Here is a 23603-nt window from a genome sequence, read left to right on the forward strand (position 1 = left end):
CCATTACACAGGTTAATGCCCTCTGGGAAAAGGAACCTCTGTACAATGTCATACCCTCAGAAGACCCTGATGCGTGCTCTCGCACGAGTTTTTACATGGGCAGTGACGAAGATCCAGAAGAAATTTCTCTATAAAACTAAAACAGAGGAGATGCAGTAATAAATTAGCTTGTATAGTTTCAGTACATACCAGGCCTCAAGGCCTCAAGGCCTCACGTAGGCTGAAAGCGTGTACCAGGAACATCAATCAACAACACGTCATCATGGGCAAATAACTGAAATGCAAACGCTAATTGGCTACTTTGTACCTTTCAAACTGACCTTATGCACTGTAATTGGATGTAACTATGTGTCCACTAATATTTCTACTCATGTAACTTAATGATTGGATAGAATTCACCGCTTATGACGTATCACTATGTGTTTTTAATAAAAGAGCTTCCCGAACTTGTGATCGGGGCAGCTCATCCAAGACAGAACCTGCATTGGTGTCTTTCTTGATGCATTCGACCACCCAGTGGGCAGCCTTCCAAATGCGGAGCAAAGCCGCACAAGGCACCACCACTATTGTTACTAATATTATAATCATGATTGGTCACCCAACCAGTCAGATGTTTAGACTGGGTTTGGCAATTTTATCTACCAATTGCGTTGGTTCTGCAGTCAGCCAGATGTTTAGATTGAGTTCAGTTATTTTTATCACACAGCAAGTTATTATTATTATTAGGCTTATTTTGGTTTTCTTTTGTGCAGCACCAATTTAAAGTCTAAGTCATCCATACATGACTCCAGTTGCTTAAACTACCTGCTGTTCGACAGTTAGGCCAGGAAGTCATATTTTAAGACTTTAAATATTAAAACATGGATGTGTGACCAAGTATTTATTGTCTATAGATATATGGCGATGAGGGAATAGATTCGAAAACATTTTAGAAAATATGATGAAGAATGTTCAGTTTCCAAAGACTGCAGTTAAAAACAGTAGAAATGCATTAGCCTCCCTTTTCGGCTCTCTTCCACAGGGCGGATGGTCTAACATGACATGTTTCATGATGTAGTTCAATATATCTCCTGTTCCTTCCATTCATAGATAGACAGAAATGAAAATATATATATATCAAATTGCTGCAATCTATTGTTAAAATTCAAAATTCAAGTTCTCCCTGTTGCAGTGCCAGGTTCTGAAGGCTTCCGAAGATCATGGTCCATGGAATGCTCACCAAGAGATCCTGTTAACTTCCCAGTCCAGAAAGGTTCCCATAGATCAGGGGTGTCAAACTCAATTTCATTGAGGGGGCCGCATCAGGGTGGTGTTTGACCTCGGAGGGCCAGGGTGGGCGTGGCCAGCTCAACGTCACTTGTGTTGTGGGGGGCCCGAGCGTTCTGCCACTGAAAACGGGCTCCCGAGCTCCGTTTCGTCAGCTTTGGAAGCCATATTAGCGGGATGGACTGATGGGTGCAGGGGATGGATTTGTGTTTGTGTTTTGAATTACGGTGAGGAAACCTGGGACTCTCCGATTTGGGGTTTCCCAGATGTGCCATTATGACTACTCTAATAAAATGGAACTTTGAGAAAATGCCCGCCTCGGAGTTTGGGTGTTGGCGTTTACTTTACTTGATTGTCACTGCACCTGGTACAACGAAATCAAACACCATCTTCAGTGCACATCATGACCATGAAACTAAACACACACATCCTTCACCCTCCCACATTGAATCTAAAACCCTCGACACCGCACCATTTGGTTTTTCTGGAAGGCTGACACGTTTTCGGCTGGGACGCCTCCTGCAACCCTCTGCCAGGGAAAACGGAGCTCAGGACAGCGTCCCGTGGATCCTCCCAAGCAATTTTTGCTGGCAGAGGCACTGCAGGCACTGCGGTCCTTCACTGTTTCCAGGGCAGCCCCATGGGCCAGATCTAAGCGCCCTGTGGGCCAGATCCGGCCCCCAGCAGAAGTGGTATTCAGCAGGTTCTGACCAGTTCTGGAGAACCGGTAGTGGAAATTTTGAGTTGTTTGGAGAACCAGCAAATACCGCCTCTGACTGGCCCCGCTCCCACCTACTCTCTGCCTCCTGAGTCCCAGCTGATTGGCCGGATCTTTTTTTTTTGTTGCCCTGCACAGGAGAATGGAGCTGGAAAGCAGGTTAGTGGGGTGGGGAGGGAATGGGGATTTTGCAGTATCCTTCCCCTGCCACGCCAACCAAGCCACGCCATACCCACCAAGCCATGCCCACAGAACTGGTAGTTTTTTTGTTGTTTTTTTTAATCCCACCACTGGCCCCTGAGCCGTGAGTTTGGCACCCCTGACATAGATGATGATGATGATAAACCAGCCAACACTTTAAGAATACCGTGCATACTCTTATTAATGGTCAAGGATGCCTTTGAGAAGAAAAAAACGGGACAGAGGTTTACCATCCAGAAAGGACACCATTTTGAGGAGCTCCTGATATATGTGTTTGTGCGAGAGAAGGGGTTGCGGGAGAAGAGGGAGGGAGCTGGCTTTATTTTTATTTTATTTTTAAAAAAATGACTCACACCTTCATTACAGCCAAATGTAAACCTCTAAGGACTAGTCTGAAACAGTAAATGTTTAACATTAACACACACAAAGCATTGGGAAGCTTGAATTCATCTAGAAGCTGGATTCCTTTTCCAGTTGATATGATTTGTCCCTCATTGGACAAATGTACAGCTGAGGATTCACAAGAAGACGGACAGACTCCTCATCTGCAATGTTACCTGCTTATTTCAGGCCTCAGCCCCAAAACAAGTTTAGAAGCAGTTGAGGGAATATCCAACTATACGAATCCAGAAGGTACGTTTTTGATCACCACAATGTCAGTTTTGGTCGCCACAATGTAAAAAAAAGATTGTTGAGACTCTAGAAAAAGTGCAGAGAAGAGCAACAAAGATGATTAGGGGGAATGGAGGGTAAAACATATGAAGAACGGTTGCTGGAACTGGGTGCGTCTAGTCTGATGAAAAGAAGGACTAGGGGTGATATGGTAGCAGTGTTGCAATATCTCAGGAGTTGCCACGAAGAAGAAGGAGTCAAGTTATTCTCCAAAGCATCTTGAAGGCAAGACAAGAAAGCAACGGGTGGAAACTAATCAAGGAGAGAAGCAACTTAGAACTCAGGAGAAATTTCTTGATAAGTTAGAACAATTAACCAGTGGGACAACTTGCCTCCAGAAGTTATGAATTCTCCATCACTTGAAATGTTTAAGAAGAGGTTGGACAACCATTTGTCTGAAATCTTGTAGGGTTTCCTGCCTGAGCAGGGGGTTGGACTAGCAGACCACCAAGGTCCCTTCCAACTCTGTTATTCTATATTTCTAAATCAGGATGAGTAACCTTTCATGGTTCTGAAGACAGAAACTTTCTCCAGGTTATGCAAGTTTGTTTCTGCAAGTAGAAATATTTTATATAGTGGTAGGGCAGTGGTGGGATTCAAATTTTTTTACTACCGGTTCTGTGGGTGTGCCTTGGTGGGTGTGGCAGGAGAAGGATACTGTAAAATCTCCAGTCAGAGGTGGTATTTGCCAGTTCTCTGAACTACTCAAAATTTCCGCTACGCGTTCTCCAGAACTGGTCAGAACCTGCTGAATACCCACCTCTGGTGTAGAGCCTACAAATTGAGCCTCCACCTATTGTGATTGGTTATTTTATCTCAGCCTGGTTGATTTTCCCAATCTTAATTGGCCCTTCAGCGATAATCCCTGAGTTTTTGACATGCTGCAACATCCTTAACTGCATGGTAGATGATTATTTCTCTCCTGCAACTATTTCTGAATGGTGACTTCACTGTACGTGCACAGTTCCCTCATCAGTTTTCACCTAGCCAGGATGGATCAAAGTGCATAAAATTCCATCTTTTTTCAGTTCCCAGACAAGGCAGGCAGTGGCCATTTGGCAGTTGAAATCCCACCAGGCTCAAGGTGGACTCAGCCTTCCATCCTTCCAAGGTGGGTAAAATGAGGACCCAAATTGTTGGGGGCATGATGCTGACTCTGTAAACCGCTTAGAGAGGGCTGTAAAGCACTATAAATTGGTATATAAGTCTAAGTACTATTGCTATTGCTATTCTACATCAGCAAAAGAAAATACTAAAAGTGTCACCCATATTCAGAACCATTGGAAAAGATATAACTGCTCCGGACTCCAGACTGCAGGAAAGTCCAAACCATTCAAGATGGGCAACAAAATTGCATATTTATAGCCCCAGCCCTGTGGTCTGCATTGTACATGCAATTTAAATAAGCAAGGAGACAGGATTGGTCATGCAACCTTGATTGCCATCTTGATTTTCTTTTCCCTCTCCCCACAAAATGTTTTCAGATCTCTCTTCCCACCCACAAGAATCCACCGACCAACCTTCTGAATTCTTTTGTTGAAAGGCTGACAAAATGCCTTTCTTCTGAGGATTCGATTTTCCTGCTGGGAGAGCTCCGGTGCAAGGATACAGACAACTGCTTGAAAGCTGGTTCTTTTTATTTTTCAGGAAGGCGAGAGATAGCAAGAAGTCTGCGTTCCTGGGGCTAGCTAGCTTTGTATAATAAGCCCCTGATTGTTATACTTTTTTTCTCCTTTCATGTGTGAGTGCTTGTGTTTGTATTTCTTAATGTTTTAAATCCTGTCAGGGGTTGTCTTCATTTCCGCCAGAGGGTAAACTCCGTGGGGTGGTTTGATTGGATTATCAGTTTCGTCCTAATGTTTTCTTATATTTGTTTTGTGGCAATCTCCTGTCTGTCTCCTTTGCAATATATTTTGTGTCTTTTGTTTGTTTTGCTGATTTGGAAGGGTTTTCTTTTCTTGTTTCCCTAGTTTTCTTAATTATTTGGACTTTTGTCTAAGGGGCTTCTTTAATACCTTTTATTTGATTCCTTTTCCTATGCAAGTTTGTTTTATGGCTGGCTTGATGTTCCCTTTGGGCTTTTCCTGCTTGGGTGACACCACTGTCCTCGTGAAGTTTCCTTTCCACACTTTGAAAGAGATCTATGGACTGATTCCTTTCCTTCAAGGCAGCAAAGCCTAATTGGTTAAAATATAATTGAAACCAGACTGATTTTTTTTTTAAACCATCATTTTAACATCTGGGATTTCTCACATTACTTCTGTTACATGAAGTCCTAGCTTCACTGCGGGAGAAAAAATGTATGTATATATATATATGATGCAATAAGAGAAAAATTAGCATTCTAGTCCAAGAGAGGGGAGGAAACCTGGGTCTTTCCATTTCAGACCTCCCCTAGAGGTTAGACTCATTAGAAATCTAGTCTTGAGAAGGACATTCATGTTTGTGAAGTAACTTCAGGTTGAAATTTCCCTTCTAAAGCCAAAACCCCATTTCAATCTCTTTTCCCCTCCTTTTGCCGCTGCTCACGAAGTAGCAAGATCTCCCCTCCCTGCTCTACTCAAAATGGAAATCCAAGTAATCCTCGTTTAGCAACCGTGGTAAAGATGGCGATGAAAACACCCGTTTCCAACCGGTTCTCATTCACATTGCGGCCTTTGCAGGTCTGTAAAGCGCAGGAAAAACGGATGCTAAGATCATCAAAGTGTGCAATGCTTCTTTTCGCGACTGCTTCATTTTACGACTGAGTTGCTGGTCCCAACACATTCGGTCTGCCTTTCACAATATTCATTTTTGAGACTTTTGAGACTGGGGTGTTGCAAGATGTCTACAAAAAACAACAACAATGCAACTTCCCCATCAGGGGAGGCAGTGAAAGGAGTTATAAAATCAAATTATAAGAATTGAGTTATGCAATGGAAACGTCAGCAAAAAGTGATTTTCTAAACAGGGTTTATGTTGCTATGACAGCTGGATTAGGTGAAGTAACCTCTAAAGGCAGTGAGAAAGATGGCATGTATTTTTATGGCACAGAGGGAAAGGTTTGTGGCTGGCTGCAGCACCAACATTGCAAGGCAGGATGAGGCCAGATTTCCTTCCAGGGGAAAATGGATCGGCCCCACTCCAGGTTTGCAATGCCAGACAGTTTAAGCAATTCCAAGAGAAAATACTGCCTTGGTAGCCGCCATTTCAAACAAGCCGGAGCAGGTGTGACGTTACAGACACGCACCCATGATGTTATCTAGCTTGGGCAAATAGAACATCTGCAAGACAACAAGCAAGCTCAACCCCTGAGCTTACAGATTAACAGAGTTGGAAGGGACCTTGTAGGCCATCTAGTCCAACCCCCAGGAGACCCTACATCATTTCTGACAGATGGCAGTCCAGTCTCTTTTTGAAAGCTTCCAAGTGACGAAGCTCCCACAACTTCTGAAGGCAAAAGCTGTTCCATCCAGGGGTGGGATACAAATATTTTTACAAGCGGTTCTGTGGGCGTGGCTAGGTGAGCGTGGTTAGGTGGGTGTGGCCCTGTGACTGGGTGGGTGTGGCTTCTTTTTTTGTGTGCAGCACCTTCTCCCCCGTGCTCCGTTTTTTGGTGCTCCTGGGCCTCAGGGAAGCCTCCTTGGGGGTGGGGGCAAAAAAAAGATAGCAGCTCCTTCGGCTAAAGAGAAGAAGGAAGAAGGAAGGAATCGGCAGTGATTCTCACCTCCCTACGTGTCTTTGTTTGGAAAGTGTGTGACAAAAATCTGGCAGTGATCCAGTCAGTGCTGTCCTCCCTCACCCTCCAGCGAATATGAGGTCTTTGAAAAGAATACCCAATTGGTCCAAGTTATATTTGAAGATCACCCCTTCCTATCTTTCTCTCCCTTTCTTTTCCTTCCTTCCTTCTATACTTTCTCTCTTTCTTTCTTTCATTCTGTCTCTTTTCCTCCCTTACTTCCCCCTCCCTCCCTTTCTTCTCCCCTCCCATATTCTTTCTTTCTTTCTTTCTTTCTTTCTTTCTTTCTTTCTTTCTTTCTTTCTTTCTTTCTTTCTTTCTTTCTTTCCTTTTTCTTCCTTTCCTTCCTCCCATTTCTCTCTTTCTTTCATTCTGTCTCTTTTCCTTCTTTACTTCCCTCTCTCTTTTTCTTCTTCCCTCCGATATTCTTTTCTTTCTTTCTTTCTTTCTTTCTTTCTTTCTTTCTTTCTTTCTTTCTTTCTTTCTTTCTTTCTTTCTTTCTTTCTTTCTTTCCTTTTTCTTCCTTTCCTTCCTCCCATTCTCTCTTTCTTTCATTCTGTCTCTTTTCCTTCTTTACTTCCCTCTCTCTTTTTCTTCTTCCCTCCGATATTCTTTTCTTTTCTTTCTTTCTTTCTTTCTTTCTTTCTTTCTTTCTTTCTTTCTTTCTTTCTTTCTTTCTTTCTTTCTTTCTTTCTTTCTTTCTTTTTCTTCCTTTCCTTCCTCCCATTCTCTCTCTTTCTTTCATTCTGTCTCTTTTCCTTCTTTACTTCCCCTCTCTCTTTTTCTTCTTCCCTCCGATATTCTTTTCTTTTCTTTCTTTCTTTCTTTCTTTCTTTCTTTCTTTCTTTCTTTCTTTCTTTCTTTCTTTCTTTCTTTCTTTCTTTCTTTCTTTCTCTTTCTCTTTCTCTTTCTCTTTCTCTTTCTCTTTCTCTTTCTTTCATTTCCTTCCATTTTTTATCTATCTTTTCCTTCCTTACTTCTTCCCTCCCTGCCTCCCTTTCTCTCTCTCTCTCTCTTTCTTTCTCTCTCTCTCTCTTTGCTTTTTTTCTTTTCTGTTTCTCTCTGTCTCTCCCTTTCTTCTTTCCTTCCTTTCCATACATACACACACAAACACACAAACACACACAGACACACACAACCTTCCCTCCAATGTCCTCCCTCACTAAGCAACCAGCAGTTTTAAAAAACCACTTATCTTCCTTTGCATATTGGGTGTGGGCAGTTACCTTCAGAGCTTCTGAACGCTCGCCCAGTGTAGAGCAAAAGAATAGAAACAGTTTCTGGGAGCCAAGGCAGATGAAAGGGGACAGAAACTCGATTTATTGAAGTCAAGTTGCATAATTTTTCCAGTTGGACTCTAGCTACCGAAGGAGATGGAAGGGCTGAATCCACGCAGTGTTCTCGTGACAGGATCTAATCGGGGCATCGGCCTGGAGCTGGTGAAGCAACTGGTGGGGAAAAATGACCCACCAGAATGGATCTTTGCCACTTGCCGTGACCCAGAGGGACCAGGTGCAAAGGTCAGTCCTGGAAGGAATCAACTGGGGATTAATAACTTGGCTCTAGTGACAGGCAAAGCCTGCGTTGCTTGGGAAAGGGAATGAGGTGGAAACCTCTTACAAACGTTCTCTTCTCTTCTTCTGCAAATAATTTAACGGCCTCCTGCTTTCCTTTCTGTTCAGCCACACATTCTTCACCAGCCTCAAAACAGCTTCCAAAGCCTCTCGCATTTGTGTCTTTCAGAGCTTGAAGAATCTGGCTGCCCAACACCAGCACCGAATAGAAATCATCCAGCTTGGTGAGTTCCGGGCTCCTGCCCTTGCATTCAAACCGAGCAACCTGGAGTCCTTTCCGATATTGCTGGCTCCTAACTCTCAGCATGTATTAATATTGTCCTTCTTCTGGGGTCTGAGAGCCAGCCACTGGTGGGCCAGCAGGGTCTGGATGGTTGCTGGTTGCCCCCTTTCCCTGATGGGCCAAGAGCTGGCTTGCAGGGGGGATTTTTCTGTGAGATGGGAGTGGAGGTAGTCCTTGATGTACGACCACACCTGAGCCCAAAATTTCTCTTGCTAAGTGAAACATTTGTTCAGTCAGCTTGCCCCGCAGTTAAGGGAATCACTGTAGTTGTGAAATTACAGTTGTTCGGTCAATCTGGCTTCCCCACTGACTTTGTTTGTCAGAAGGTCGCAAAAAGTGAACATGGGACATTGCAACAGTCATATATCCGAATCAATTGCCAAGCATCTGAATTTTGATCACGTGGCTGTGGGGATGCTACTCCGGTCATTAAGTGTGAAAACTGGTCATCAGTCAACTTTTTTTTATTTTTTACTTATTTAGTTATTTTGTCAAACAATTATTAGATAACGGATATAAGTATAAACATGGTTATAAGTACATGAAATGGATACAAATAAGAAAAAATAAATAAACAATAGGACAGGGATGGTAGGCACATTGGTGTGCTTATGCATGCCCCCTACAGACCTCTTAGGAAAGGGGTGAGGTCAATAGTAGACAGTCTAAGGTTAAAGTTTTTGGGGTTTGGGGAAGAAACCACAGAGTCAGGTAGAGCATTCCAGACATTGACCACTCTGTTGCTGAAGTCGTATTTCCTGCAATCAAGGTTGGTGCAGTTTATCTTGAGTTTATATCTATTGTGTGCTCTTGTATTGTTTTGGCTGAAGCTGTCTTGCATTTCCTGCAGGAATTTGTCACACCTGCATCATAGGTCTGTTGCTCCAATAACAGTCCTCGTAAAAGGGATTGTCCAAACGAAAATCTGCTGTTTTCTCCTTTAGTTCGTTCCCTTTGTCTCCCAAAGGGTGAATGAATAGCCAGACCTGTGGCTGCCAAAAAAAAAAAATGTGTAAAAACCAAGGCATTTATTTGTTCTCTGTTCTGAGATTTTAAGCTAGATAGAATTGTACACATGCAATTAGCAATTGCATAATAACATTTAAAGACCAAAAAACACAGGCTGATAGGATAGGCAATGAACCTGGAGGCCAAAGGATCTTAGGGTATATTGTACAGGGTGTGTGTGTGTGTGTGTGTGTGTGTGGCATTCAGCTTTGTTCGGGTATTTTCCCACGTTATTGTAGTTGTGCTTTTAAAGTTGTAGCAACGTTTCGGCAGAATCTCATCTGCCATCATTAGGCTTCTGTATAGTGTTCATCTGTGATAGTGTTCATCTGTATAGCGTTCATCTGTTCACAGATGAACACTATACAGAAGTCTGATGATGGCAGATGAGATTCTGTCGAAACGTTGCTACAACTTTAAAAGCACAACTACAATGACGTGGGAAAATACCCGAACAAAGCTGAATGCCATACATATATGTGTGTGTGTGTGTGTGTGTGTGTGTGTGTGTGCAACAATAACAATCATGCTTTTGTATTGTAGTGGCTAGTTTTAGAATTTGTCTTTGGTCTTCATGCTGGGTTATAAAAAATTTGCTGCCTCTTCAACCATAATTCATTTTCACAACCACCTTAGCAAATATATATTTCAGTAGGCCCGAAATGCAAAAACAGAAACAAAAAAACCCCAAATAACAAAAAAACAAGAGAGAGAATGAGAAATGCAGTGACGTGAACATGGGGGTTAGTTCTTCAATCATGGCATCCTTTTGGAAAGCATATGTGAGATTGCAATTCACACGAAACACAAGACACGACACGGATCTTCAAACACGGGTTGATTTATTCGGTTCTGCAGAAGTGGGTTCACATCCAAGGCAGCAGGGTGGAACCTCGAGCATAGTTTACTCAACATACTTATACCCTAGCCCCCACCCCATCATACGATGGCTTGGTTCACAGATAGGAACACCCATTTCTTATCAGTACTTTCCAGGCTACCAACTGACAGTAAGTGGTTTTGGCTATTTCCTCTGGAAAAGTACTGAAGCTGCCTTTTGAAACACACATACATATACAAAATGGATTCATATTGCTCTACTTCTTACAATCCCCCCTTTTCTGGATCATAACTGTTTCAAAAGCAATTAAGTCCTTATCAATTCTTTTCGAAATGGCAGTTTCATCCTCTCTATTATACAACAATTTTTCTGTTTCTTCTGGCTTACTAAATTTTATCTTACCACAGGCAGATATCATCATTTGCATCAAATTAGGCAAGCATTGAATACAACAACATAAAGCAATCAAAATTACTATAATTGTTATAACCGTTGTCAAAATAGATTCCCACCAACTACCATCTGGCAGCCAAGACCATAATGCATCCCACAATGAACCTGCTATTCCAGATTCATCCCATTGTTTCTGATACTCTTTCACTCTTTCTTCCATATCTTTTACAGTTCTAGTGGTGTTTGGTTCATAATTATGTATATAGGTGCAACAATGTGAATGAACTAAGGCACACACTCCCCCTTTAGCAGCTAACACAATATCTAAAGCGAATCTGTTTTGCAAAGCTACTTGTCTTACCTCAGATAATTCCTCATTAATCATCTTAATTGTTCTGATTGTGTCATTAAACATAGCAACTATAAAATTATTTAGTCTGGTAATATCTTGATAATTCATCCCTATTCCAAGTGGGGCTATTAAAACTCTGGCCGTACCCTCATACCAGGATCTATGATGTATTCCAGAATCTAACTCTCTTTTATTTCTAATTCGTGTATTTGGCAATTTATCTAATTTGTATATTACAGGTAATACAAAACCTATGGTGCAAGTACCTGACCATTGTTTTGGTATTTCTCTATAAGCATGTTTTCCACACAGCATCCATCTATTGTTTTCCATAGCCCAGGGCATGTTTAAATCTCTAGTCCAATTGATTATGTTCTCAAAGTAAACACACATCTGACAATAATATTTATACTCTGGCATATATTCATTCTTACATTTATAACTGTTACTTATACTATGATTAAGACATGTTTTAGGCATTTCCAATGTCTTGTTACACTTTTCCCAATCTCCAAGAGATGGTCCTCCAGTAACATTCCTTTTAAAGCAAACATAAGCCGTTTCTCTTAAATGAAGAAATACTTTCCTAGTCATTTTTCTTTTTACAGGTCCAGTTTTTTCCCCCCCTCGTGGCACCATCATCTGTTGTGTTAGTGGTACCCCATGTAAAATCACTCCTTCTTTAGCTTTCCCAGGTAAATGCATACATAACCAACAATCAGTAACATTTAAACTCTTAGCCGTTGCTCTTATGTCTTGGATATAGCAATTATCCGTCCAGAGATCTTCCCCAAGATCCCCTGCTCTCTGAACGTATCGAGATTGTTCGGTCTCTGCTTCCTCAACCTGTTGTAAGACAAAAACACTCACAAGTACAGTTGAAATACACAGAAACATATACATGATTTTATCTTTTAAAAGTCAATTTCAAAGGTTGTCCTTCCACTGGGTGACTTCTCCAAGGCTTCTTAGGTTCTGGAGCCGCTTTCACACGACTGTAGTGAGTCCATCCACTCTCCTTCGTCCGGACAGCAGACTCAGTAGTCAGAAGCACTTGGTATGGTCCTTCCCAGCTGCAATTTCTCAGTCCTCCAAGTCTTCACAAGCACCCAATCACCGGCTCCATAGGGATGTTGACTTCCTACTAGCGGTGGTCGCTGTGCCAAAAGTCCCTGTTTGTGAAGAGACAGGTATTTTCTCACAAACATATCTCTGAATTCTGGTATGGGTCCCCCAAGGGTTGTAAGGTATGGTCGGCCCATTAACATTTCAAAGGGTGAAACACCCACATCCTTCCTAGGACAAGTTCTAATTCTTAATAAAGCCAGAGGCAAATTCTTAGTCCAAGGCAATCCATTTTCTAAATGCAGTTTTGTCAAATGTTTCTTAATTTCAAAGTTCCTGCGTTCCACTTTTCCAGATGATTGAGGATGCCAAGGAGTGTGCAGATCCCACTTCACCCCTATCGCCCTCATTACTTCTTGAAGAATTTTCTACGTAAAATGTGTACCTCTATCTGAATCAATTACTTCAAACATGCCATATCTGGGTATGATTTGTTCTAACAAAATTTTTGTCACCATAGAAGCTGTAGCTTGCTTCATAGGAAAGGCTTCCATCCATCCTGTCAAATGATCTTTGACTACCAACAAATATTTCCATCCACCACTAGGTGGCAATTCAGTATAGTCAATGTGTATCTTCTGGAACGGCCAGGCTGCTAATGGCCGTCCTCCTCTATCTGTCTTTTTGGATGCACTTTTATTTACTTTCAAACATATCAAACATTTCCAACAAATGGAGTGCACTATTGTCCACATATCTAAACTCCAATAATGTGGTTTTATGGCTTGTACCAATGCTTCAGTTCCCCAATGACTTCCCTCATGTAAATACTGCATCACATTCCTCATTTGGGGTCCCGATAAAACTGGTATTCCCTTAGATGTAAACCATCCTTTCTCAGTTTCTTCGCATCCCTCTTTCTCTAATTTCTTTCTATCATTCTCATCTGGTTTCCATTCCTCATGTGGCTCTTCTTCCAGCAAAGGAATAGACACCATTTGCAATATCAACTCTCCTGCTGCCTCCTTTGCCCACTTATCTGCCCATCGGTTCCCAACAACTTCTGGACTATCCCCTTTTTGATGTGCATTCACATGTACTATGGCTAGTCTGTGTGGCAACTGTAGACCAGCGAGTACTTCTTCGACCAATTGCAACTGCTCAATTTGTTTCCCATCTGATTTAATGAACCCCCTTTCTTGCCAAATCTTCCCAAATGTATGGACCACTCCCCAAGTATATTTGGAATCTGTCCATATGGTCACATCTATTCCCTCTGCCAATTCTAAAGCCCTTTTTAATGCAAACAGTTCGCATTTTTGTGCTGACCAGTTTGTTGACAAAGGCCCCTTCTCAATGACCTCTCCTTCTCCAGTTACTATGGCATATTCTGACCTTCTTACACCACTCTCTACTCTACTAGATCCATCAACAAACCATCTTTCACCTTCTTCTAAAGGAGTTTCTTCCAAGTCTTCTCTGACTTTTGTCATTGAATCTACTTGTAATAGGCAATCATGATCTTCTACTTCCCACTCCTTCCTTGATCCCTCCAAAAACTCAGCTGGATTCAAATTCTTGTCTGTCCCTATGACTACATTTGGACTAGTTCTCAAAATAGTTTCATATTTCAAAATCCTTCCCTCTGTCATCCAAGTGGATACCAACTGACTCAAGACTGATGTCACTTGATGTGGGGAATGCACCACAAGTGCTCCCCCAAAGGTCAATTTTCTGCTTTCAACAACCAACACTGCTGTGGCTGCAACTGCTTGTACACAAACAGGCCATCCCCTCACAACTGGTTCTAACATTTTGCTCAGAAAGGCAATGGGCTGATAACGCCCCCCCTTTTCTGAGCAAGCACCCCTACTGCAACTCCTGATCTTGCAGAAACATACAAGTGAAAAGGAAGCTTCAAGTTAGGCAAAGCCAATACCGGAGCAGTGGCCAATGCCCTCTTGATTTCTTCCCATTTCTGCTTATCCTCTTCTGACCAACTAATTTGCTCTTCTTTGCCTCTCAGTTTCTGATTCAAAAACTGAGCCAACACCGCATATTGATCTATCCATGCCCTACAATATCCCACCAATCCTAAAGCTTTTCTCACTTCAGTCCTATTCCTAGGAGGAGCTAGACTCATTATCCCTTTCACTCGTTCTGGATCCAATGACCTCACTCCCTGTTGGATATAATGTCCCAAATATTTCACTTTCTTTTCTACAAACTGAATCTTTTCTCTTGACACCTTCAATCCTTGTTCCTTCAACCAATTCAGCAAAGCTACTGAACTCTCTTTAACTTTTATTTCTTTCTCTCCTGATAGCAACAAATCATCCACATACTGAATCAAACTCACCCCTGGTTCCCTTGGAAATGTCTGTAACTTTTCTTCCAGAACTTGTCCAAACAACAGGGGACTTTCTGTGTAGCCCTGAGGCAGCACAGTCCATCTCAACTGTTGCTTTCTTCCTGTCTCTGGATCATCCCATTCAAAGGCAAACAAGTCTCTACTCCTTTCTTCTAACGGGCACGCCCAAAAGGCGTCTTTCAGATCTATCACCATAAACTATTTATCTTTGGGCGGAATACGCCCCAAGATAGTGTACGGATCAGGAACCACAGGAAAACGTGGCACAACTATGCTATTGATAATTCTCAAATCTATCACCATTCTATACTTTCCATCTTTCTTCAAAACAGCCAATATCGGGGAATTGAACGGAGACATAGTCGGTTCCAGGAGACCTTGCTCCAGTAATCGATCTATTACCGGTTTCAATCCCTTTCTCCCTCTCTGACTTATGGAATACTGTGGAGTCCAACTCTTCACAATTCCAGGCTGCACCTGTATCTTAATAGGTTGAATTTTCATTCTTCCTACTTTGCCTCCTTCAGCCCAAACTTCATCTTCTATCTTTTCCTCATCTTCAGCTGTCAGCACACACATTCTCACGCCTTCTGTATTACATAACTGAAATCCAAACACTGGCATCAAGTCTCTTCCCAACAGATTCACCCCTTTATCTGGGATATACAACACCTTACTACAAACCTCTATCTCATCCATGCTCATTTCCACTCCTTCCAGAACTCTCACTCTATCTTGCCTTCCACTCACTCCCGTGACTAAAATAGTTTCTTTTCCTTCCATTCTCTTGCTTACAGGCTTGCATACAGACGTACGACTAGCCCCTGTATCTATCAGGAAAGTCATTTCCTGACGGTCTGGACCCACTTTTATATTTACCAATGGCTCCCCGCGGGTCTCCTTAAAGGAGCCGGAACCTCCCTAGTCTTCGTATAGAGCGTAACTTCTTTCAGGGCGGCTGCTCTGACACTCGCGCGCAAAGTGTCCTTCCTTGCTGCACTTGAAACAAGTACGATCCACACCTCCTCTACCTAGACCAGTTCCTCTACCTCTGAAAGGTCTTCCTCTGGGCACAAATCCTCTGCCCTTTCCTCTAAAACCTCCTCCCATGGATTTCTTCACTTCATTCTGAGCAGCTGTTTGTACTGCTGCTAACATCATTTGGGATTTCTGTCTTGTCTTTGTCACTTCTCTATTCATGAATGTCTGTTGGGCATTCCGAATTAAATCCGTAATTCCTTGTCCTTCCCAATTTTCAATTTTCTGAATTTTCTTCTGAATATCCGGCCATGCCCCAGCCACAAACTGCATTTTCAGCATAGATTCAAATGCAGGTGAGTTTGGGTCAACGCCCGAATATTTCTCCAAACTTTGTCTCAACCGGGCACAATAGTCCCCAGGAGATTCATCTTTCCCTTGTGAAATTTCAAAAGCTCTTGTCAAATTGCGTCCTTGTGGGACAGCAATTTTGATTCCCTCAATTATCATTGTTTTCAAATCTCTCATATTCTGTCTATCGTTTGCATCTTGAATATTCCAATTGGGAGGTGCCAAGGGAAACTTGACGTCTCCAGCAACTGCTTGTGCATTTCCCAATTGCAATACTCGCCAATATTCTATTGCTCCCTGTCTGATCAAATCTCTTTCTTCCCTACTAAATAAATGACCAAGTATGTACATTATTTCTTCATAGGTGTAATCATTCGGCCCCAAAAACAATTCCAATTCCTTTGACACTTTCTGCGAATCCTCATGAAGTCGGGAAAGTGACTGTTTAAGTTCTCTCAGTTCCCCTGGCCTCATAGGCTGAATAGCGTACATAGCCACAGGTTGACCCAAAGCATTTAGACCATTCGGTACTTCTCGCAAAGGGTAAGCCTGTACCGGCTGCGCTGGTGGAAAAGGAAGATTTTGCACGTTCCTTTCCAGATCCCTCAATTCTCTCCGCAAAGGCGCGTGTGGCGCAGGCGGAGGGGAGGGAGGAATCGGGATGTTTGCCGCGGCGGCAATTACCTGCTGGGGATCTGGAGGAACATACCGAAGTGGTGGACGATAGAATTCATCGTCCGATTCCGGATCTTTGGTTTTGGACACAAATTGATCAGCCGGTGGCGGGCTTTACATGGTACCACACCTCAATATATGGGATTTCAGCATTCTGTTTATGAGCCAATATATAATCTTTCAATTGATTCATCCAATATATACTGGTCTCTCCCTCCGGAGACCAATGATATGGAAATTTAGGATCAATTAGGGGATATTTCGGCCACCTGTATTTGCACAAATAAATCATGTGCTTCTTTTCAAGATTCCGGGTATAATGTTTCAGATTCGGGGAAAACCATTGTTGTAACAGTTGTCCCAACGGCGAATCCACCGGAATAGGTTTTCTGCCTTCTTTGTCTGTCTCTCCTACGTTAGCCTCTAAGTCTTCCCTCAACTTCTTACTTTGTCCTTTTCCCATTTCGTCTTCCCTGACCTATCCTCCAGCAAGCGCTGGACTCTCAGTTTCGTCGAGAATTTAAGGATCCCTCACTCTTATTCCTACCGAAACACTTTAAAAAGGAACAGTATTACCTGATCACTCCGGGACCTCTCTCAGGTTTGCGGATGTGTGGGCGTCCCCAACTCAGGTTTCTCCGTGGTCCCAGACCACTCTGGCTATTCTTGGTACCGTCTTTTTCTCTCGCACCCGGTGAAGTCCGTTCGTATGTCTCTCTGGGTTTTCTGGTTCGAGGAGCCTCTGGAACCTCTCGAGAATCGGGGAGGGTTTATCTCACAAAAGGAGATAGAGTGGCCACTACTCACCAGTCCCCGAGACCCCGAGGGTCGCCGTGAAGGCTCCTGCCTGGCTCGCCAATTGTGAGATTGCGATTCACACGAAACACAAGACACGACACGGATCTTCAAACACGGGTTGATTTATTCAGTTCTGCAGAAGCGGGTTCACATCCAAGGTAGCAGGATGGAACCTCGAGCATAGTTTACTCAACATACTTATACCCTAGCCCCCGCCCCATCATACGATGGCTTGGTTCACAGATAGGAACACCCATTTCTTATCAGTACTTTCCAGGCTACCAACTGACAGTAAGTGGTTTTGGCTATTTCCTCTGGAAAAGTACTGAAGCTGCCTTTTGAAACACACATACATATACAAAATGGATTCATATTGCTCTACTTCTTACACATACATGGATATACTTTCATAAAAGTTCCCAAAAACTATTGTTTTGATTCTCCTGCTCTGCATTTTGCAACTATACCTCACAATTCTGCAAGTTACAGCATCTTCTTGGGAGGTGCCATTGATCCAGCCTTGGATTGGAATTGCCAGAACCTCTCAGATGAGATTAAGGAAAACTTTTCTAATATAGAGAGCTCCAATATATAAAATGCAGTCAGGTGTCTTGTTGGGAAACAGCAGGGTTGCTTCCTGGCTAGGGATCTGCACCCATTACAAAACCTTTCTTGTTTCTGTTTTAGACACTTCTGATCCATCCAGCATCAATGCTGCTGCAGTCAAAATTACTGGACGTCTACACGGAGCTGGGCTGAATCTGTTGTTCAACAATGCTGGAATAGTAAAGCCATCCAGTCTGGAATCAGAGACACCAGAAAACATGCTAGAAGTGTACAATACCAATGTCGTTGGTCCTATGGTAATGGGCCAGGTAGGAATGTCCTTCAGATCTCTGCTTTTGACTAGGTCTCACTTAGCAATAGTACTTATATAGTACTACAGGGTCCTTTTATAGCATTCTCGAACCAGTTTACAGAGTCAGGATCTTGCCTCCCAACAACCAGGGTCCTCATTTTGTTGACCTCAGAGGAATGGAAGGCAGAATCAATTTTGAGCTGATCAGAATCGAACTTCTGGCAGCAGGCACAGTTAGCCTGCAATACTGCTTTCTAACCATTGCGTCACCTCTTCCGGAAGGTGCTGAAGACCTGATTTTGCCAGCAGGCCTGGGGAACCCAGAGCAGGATGGAGCCCATCAAATGGCTCATTGTGTGAGTTGCTGTCATCGGGGTGGGGGTGGGAGTTGAGAGGTGATTCCCCCCCACCCAGATTTTGTTCTAATGTACTTTATTAATTTATTTGATTCTTTTTGTTAGAAAAGAATTGTTTTTTCAAATATAGTGTTAACATTCTGTAAGCCGCCTTGAGTCACCATGGGCGAATAGGTGGCAATATGAATTCTATAAACAAACAAACAAACAAACAAATAAATACCACACACTTACTTTTGTTTCTACTTGGAAACTGCTTCTGGACTTTATGCTTGAGGTGTGGGGGGGGGGAATGAAACTTTGATTTTGGGTATTACCGATTAGATAGGTTTGTTGTATAGAAATGGCTTATTTATACTATTACATAAAAGTAAAAAGTTGAGGTTTGATTCTACTATCTTATTCTACCATACTAAAGGAAATCGGAAGTCAATGCCTTATCTTTCTTTTTTCCCTTTTTCCTACACTTCTCCCTTCCTGTTGCCCTCCCCTGTTTTTCCTACTTCTTTTTACATTGTTGTGTTTTGAATTATAATAATAATAATAATAATAATAATAATAATAATAAGAATAAGAAGAAGAAGAAGAAGAAGAAGAAGAAGAAGAAGAAGAAGAAGAAGAAGAAGAAGAAGAAGAAGAAGAAGAAGAAGAAGAAGAAGAAATGTGTTTCATCAGGTGTAGCTTTCTCAATTAGGAAAGGGCAGAAGTTTGCACCAGGATTATAAAACCACAAGACAGCCTTTGATGAATAATTTCTGGATTATCATTTGCAGTCATGGTGGTGCAGTGGTTAGAGTGCAGTACTGCAGGCTACTTCTGCTGACTGCCGGCTGCCTGAAATTGGGCAGTTTGAATCCCACCAGGCTCAAGGTTGACTTGGCCTTCCATCTGTCCGGGGTGGGTAAAATGAGGACCCAGATTGTTGGGGGCAAGAGGCCGACTCTGTAAAAGTGCTTAGAGGGGGGCTGTAAAGCACCCTGAAGCTGTACATAAGCCTAAGTGCTATTGCAATTGCAGGTTCCCATGGTGACTTTTCCATTCCCAGCCCTAGTGTGCCGCTGTTTTTAATTCCCCTCCCCCACTTTTTCTTCAGGTCTTCCTACCTTTGCTGAGGCAGGCATCCAAGGAAAGTCTTCTGAAAGGAATGAGCTGCAGCAAAGCTGCAATTATTAATGTATCCAGTGACTGCGGCTCCATCACCAACGTTCTGGCCTGGGATATTGGACAAATCCCCAACTATCGTTGCAGCAAGGTTTGGAGAAGGCTTGGTCACTGCCCACGCGGTCATATAAATACCAGATTTATAGATCTTATATGTATAGACTTTTCATCTAAAATCTCAGACAATACAGGGAGTGCTGAACTAACGATCACCATGGAGCTCAACATTTCTGTAGCTAAGCAAGACGGTGGCTGAGCGAGTTTTTGCCCCATTGCCCCACCTTCCTGGCCAGTGATTGTTAAGTGAATCACTGCAGCTGTTAAGTTAATCATACAGTTGTTAAGTGAATCTGGCTTCCCCAATTGACTTCGCTTGTCAGAAGGTCAACAGAGTTGATCACATGACTTCTGCAACCGTCATAAATATGAACCGGCTGCCAAAGCGTCTGAATTTTTTGATCACACGACCATGGGGATGCTGCAACGGTCGTAAGTGTGAAAAAAGTCACTTTTTTCAATGCTGTTGTAACTTTGAATGGCCACTAAAAGAATTGTGGTAAGTCGAGGACTACCTGTGTTCCAAGAGTGGTCTTACAAGGCTATAAAGTGGTACTATTAAGAGCCGTGGTGGCGCAGTGGTTAGAGTGCGGTACTACAGGCTACTTCTGCTGACTGCCGGTTGCCTGCAAGGGGGATCCTTGTTTGTTTGTTTTTAAATTATAAAAATTGCAAGTGTATACAGGATGGGAGCAACATAATTGTTATTGTGCTGGTGGTTATTCTTAAAAGTCAACATACAGGGCTCTCCTTTCCAAAACCCATCCCGGTTTTCCTACAGAAATATCTGTTCTCTGATATAACATCATGTCCAATAACATTTTTTTGCAAATACATGTTGGGGAAATACACACACACACACACACACACAAAACATATGAAACTATTGAGCCATGGTGGCGCAGTGGTTAGAGTGCAGTACTGCAGGCTGACTGCCAGCTGCCTGCACTTTGCCAGTTCGAGTCTCACCGGCTCAAGGCTGACTCAGCCTTCTGTCCTTCCAAGATGGGTAAAATGAGGACCCAGATTGTTGGGGGCAAGAGGCTTACTCTGTAAACCACTTAGAGAGGGTTGTAAAGCACCGTGAAGCAGTATATAGATTTAAGTGCTATTGCTATTGCTACTAACATTTCACGTGATCTTGATTCTACTCCTCTGCTCATGCAGCCTAAGATTGCATTGGCTTTTTGGGCAGCTGCAGCATAACTTACAATATTCTTTGCAGAACTAGGATGTGCCATTCATCTTCCTCTTTCTACAATGCCTCTCTTCTAGACTGCTTTAAACATGCTCAACCGATGCCAGTCCCTGCAATATGCCCAAGATGAGATCCTGTGTGTTGCATTGCACCCTGGATGGTTGCAGACAGATATGGGAAGTGGATGCAAAACAGTAAGTGGCTTGTAGCGGAATTTCTCTCCCCATAAAATTAATACATCTACTACAGGGATTTCCAACTTGGCAACTTTTAAGGCTTGTGGATTTCAACTTCCAGAATTCCTCAATTGGCCTGAGGAATTCTGGGAGTTGAAGCCCATAAGCCTTAAGCTGGAGATCCCTGATCTATTGTATATATGAGCTGCTACATTAGCATGCTATTACATTAATTCCCTTTCTGGGCTTTCAAAATTATATTTTTTTAACAACTAGGAGAAAAAAAGTCTTGGGGTTGGTCTTGTAGCTCAGTTGAACCAGAGGAAAAAAACAATTTAATGAAGTAACATCTTTTCTTTGGTATCAAGTAAGCCATTTGATCATTTAATACTGTTTGCTTTTATTGTTATGAATTTGGCAACAGAACGTTGTAGGTAAGAAAGTCCTTCAGGCAAAAAAAAAAAATCATATGTTTGTTCAATTCTTCTTTTTCTAAGTCAGTAGACAGGAAAACATTTTGTGGCAATACGTTTTGTCCTCTGTTCATTAGACTTGGTTGGGATTTTTTTTAAAAAATGAAAGATGTTGAATAGACTTTTAGTCCATTAAGTATCCCAATGCATCAGATAAAAATGAAAAAAGAATGAAAAAGAAAGTTAGTAAACATTTACAACAACAATAAGAGAAATGGATTATGCAAAATTTTAAAAAAAATGAATTCACAAATAAATTAGGGGAAAACTTGGCCTATTTCATTACGTTTATTCTTTTTTCTCTTTTTTGTTCTTTTTTTGTTTCTTTTCCTTTCTTCCTTCCTTTTCCTTCCTTCCTTCCTTCCTTCCTTCCTTCCTTCCTTCCTTCCTTCCTTCCTTCCTTCCTTTCTTTCTTTCTTTCCTTTCTTCCTTTCTTTCTTTCTTTCTTTCTTTCTTTTCTTTCTTCCTTTCTTTCTTTCCAGTTGAAAGCCCCAACTACAGTTGAGGATGGTGTACAAAATATTCTTAAAACACTTGCCCACCTCTCTGAGAAAGAAACTGGCACTTTTCTGAACTGGGATGGAAAACCTCTTCCTTGGTAATCCAGCAACTTTCAATCAGCCTGCCTTTTAAGAAGAAGATATGAAGAGCCCTGAAGACTCTTCATATAATAACAGGGTTTTGATTTGTAACTTTGATTTGTAACTTTCCTTAAATCTTCAAACCTTGGCTCTGCTAACTAGCTTTGGGCCTTGACGAGGGTCTTTTAGGCTGGAGGTGTAAGAGAGAAGGTCCCATGTCGTATATCTGGCTATTAGTTTTATATCATTCCTGTTACTTGTCAATGTTTTTGTATTTCTGCTTCTATTGTATTTCAAGCTGTCCAGAGTCACTTTGCATAGGGAGATGGGTGGCGTATACAGGTAGTCCTCAACTTACAACAGTTCATTTAGTGACCGTTTGAAGTTACTACAGGACTTATGTCCGTGTTCCACACTTAACCATTGCAACTTCCCCATGGTCACGTGATTAAAATTCAGGCACTTGGCAACTGACTCATATTTATGACAGTTGCAGTGTCCTGGGATTGTGTGATCCCCTTTTGCAACCTTTTGACAAGCGAAGTGTCAACTGTGGTCTTTTAAAGTTGCCAGCAGTTTTATTTTTGCAGCTTGCCAAAACAAAACTGCATTCCATAAATGTTTTCAAAGATAGTTTCTAGGTGACTGAAGTGTTTGCCTCGCAAATATCTAACTGGAGAACATGATTGATGACTCTTGGCTATGGATGTGTCCCATTGGAGAATATGAATTATGATACACCCAGGGGGTGGGGGAAAACCAGGGTCAAGGGTGACTATGAATGATGTGTCTCGGAGTCTGCTACACCCAGGCAGTGCTGGCATGCTTACTCCTAATAAATCTTCTTTAAGTCTTGAAAATTCAGCAAGAGACTCATGAGTTAAATGGGGGTAACTACTGGAGCCCTGACACAACCTCAGTGGGGAAGCCAGATTCATATCACAACCTTGGGACTAGCTCAACAACTGCATAGATTCACTTAACAACCATGCCAAGAAAGGTTTTAAAATGGGGCAAAATTCACTTGACAACTGTCTCGCTTAGCCACAGAAATGTTGGACTCAGTTGTGGTCATTAAGTCAAGGATTACTTGTACATTGAATTAATAAATGAAATAAATAAAACAGTATGGCGGGGGAGATTTAAGAATGGCACCTGAGGGCAAGCCATCATGGTTTTTGTGGATAACGGAAAGTGAATTATTGTTCTGATGCAAAACTAGCAGTTTATATCACTCAAGAAAACTGACCGGCTAGAGATTTAGGAAGGACCAAAAGAAGTATTTTACAGCCCTAACTTGCAACAAATATCAATTTCCCTTGAATGAACTGTTGTTGACTGCGATTTAAAGAGGGGCTCACACAATTAAGTCCCAGCTGATCGGCTGGGTCTTCTTTGGTTGCCCTGCACAGGAGAACTGAGCTGGAAAGCAGGTTAGTGAGGTGGGGTGGGAATGGGGATTCTGCAGTATCCTTCCT

The 23603-nt window shown here is 42.2% G+C and overlaps 1 protein-coding gene across 1 annotated transcript; it reads left to right on the forward strand.

Moving 5' to 3' along the window:
• The first annotated feature begins 7499 nt into the window (after window positions 1-7499).
• On the forward strand, window positions 7500-22986 carry LOC113417512 (uncharacterized). Its single transcript, XM_026675942.2, has 6 exons — window positions 7500-8095; window positions 8319-8373; window positions 17952-18139; window positions 19573-19731; window positions 20973-21089; window positions 22027-22986. Exons 1-6 carry the CDS (start codon window positions 7949-7951, stop codon window positions 22144-22146), a joined length of 786 nt encoding a protein of 261 aa, XP_026531727.1. The 5' UTR covers window positions 7500-7948; the 3' UTR covers window positions 22147-22986.
• Window positions 22987-23603: the final 617 nt, after the last annotated feature.

Source organism: Notechis scutatus, chromosome 9 (assembly GCF_049901735.1).
Source record: "Notechis scutatus isolate UNSWTSFEM ecotype Mainland chromosome 9, rNotScu1.2, whole genome shotgun sequence".
In the NCBI taxonomy this organism is placed as follows: domain Eukaryota; kingdom Metazoa; phylum Chordata; class Lepidosauria; order Squamata; family Elapidae; genus Notechis; species Notechis scutatus.

Coding starts and splice junctions, on each gene's coding strand:
- LOC113417512 (XM_026675942.2), top strand. CDS start 7,949: ATGGAAGGGCTGAATCCACGCAGTGTTCTCGTGACAGGATCTAATCGG. Junction 8,096..8,318: donor CAGAGGGACCAGGTGCAAAG/GTCAGTCCTGGA, acceptor TGTGTCTTTCAG/AGCTTGAAGAATCTGGCTGC. Junction 21,090..22,026: donor TGGGAAGTGGATGCAAAACA/GTAAGTGGCTTG, acceptor CTTTCTTTCCAG/TTGAAAGCCCCAACTACAGT.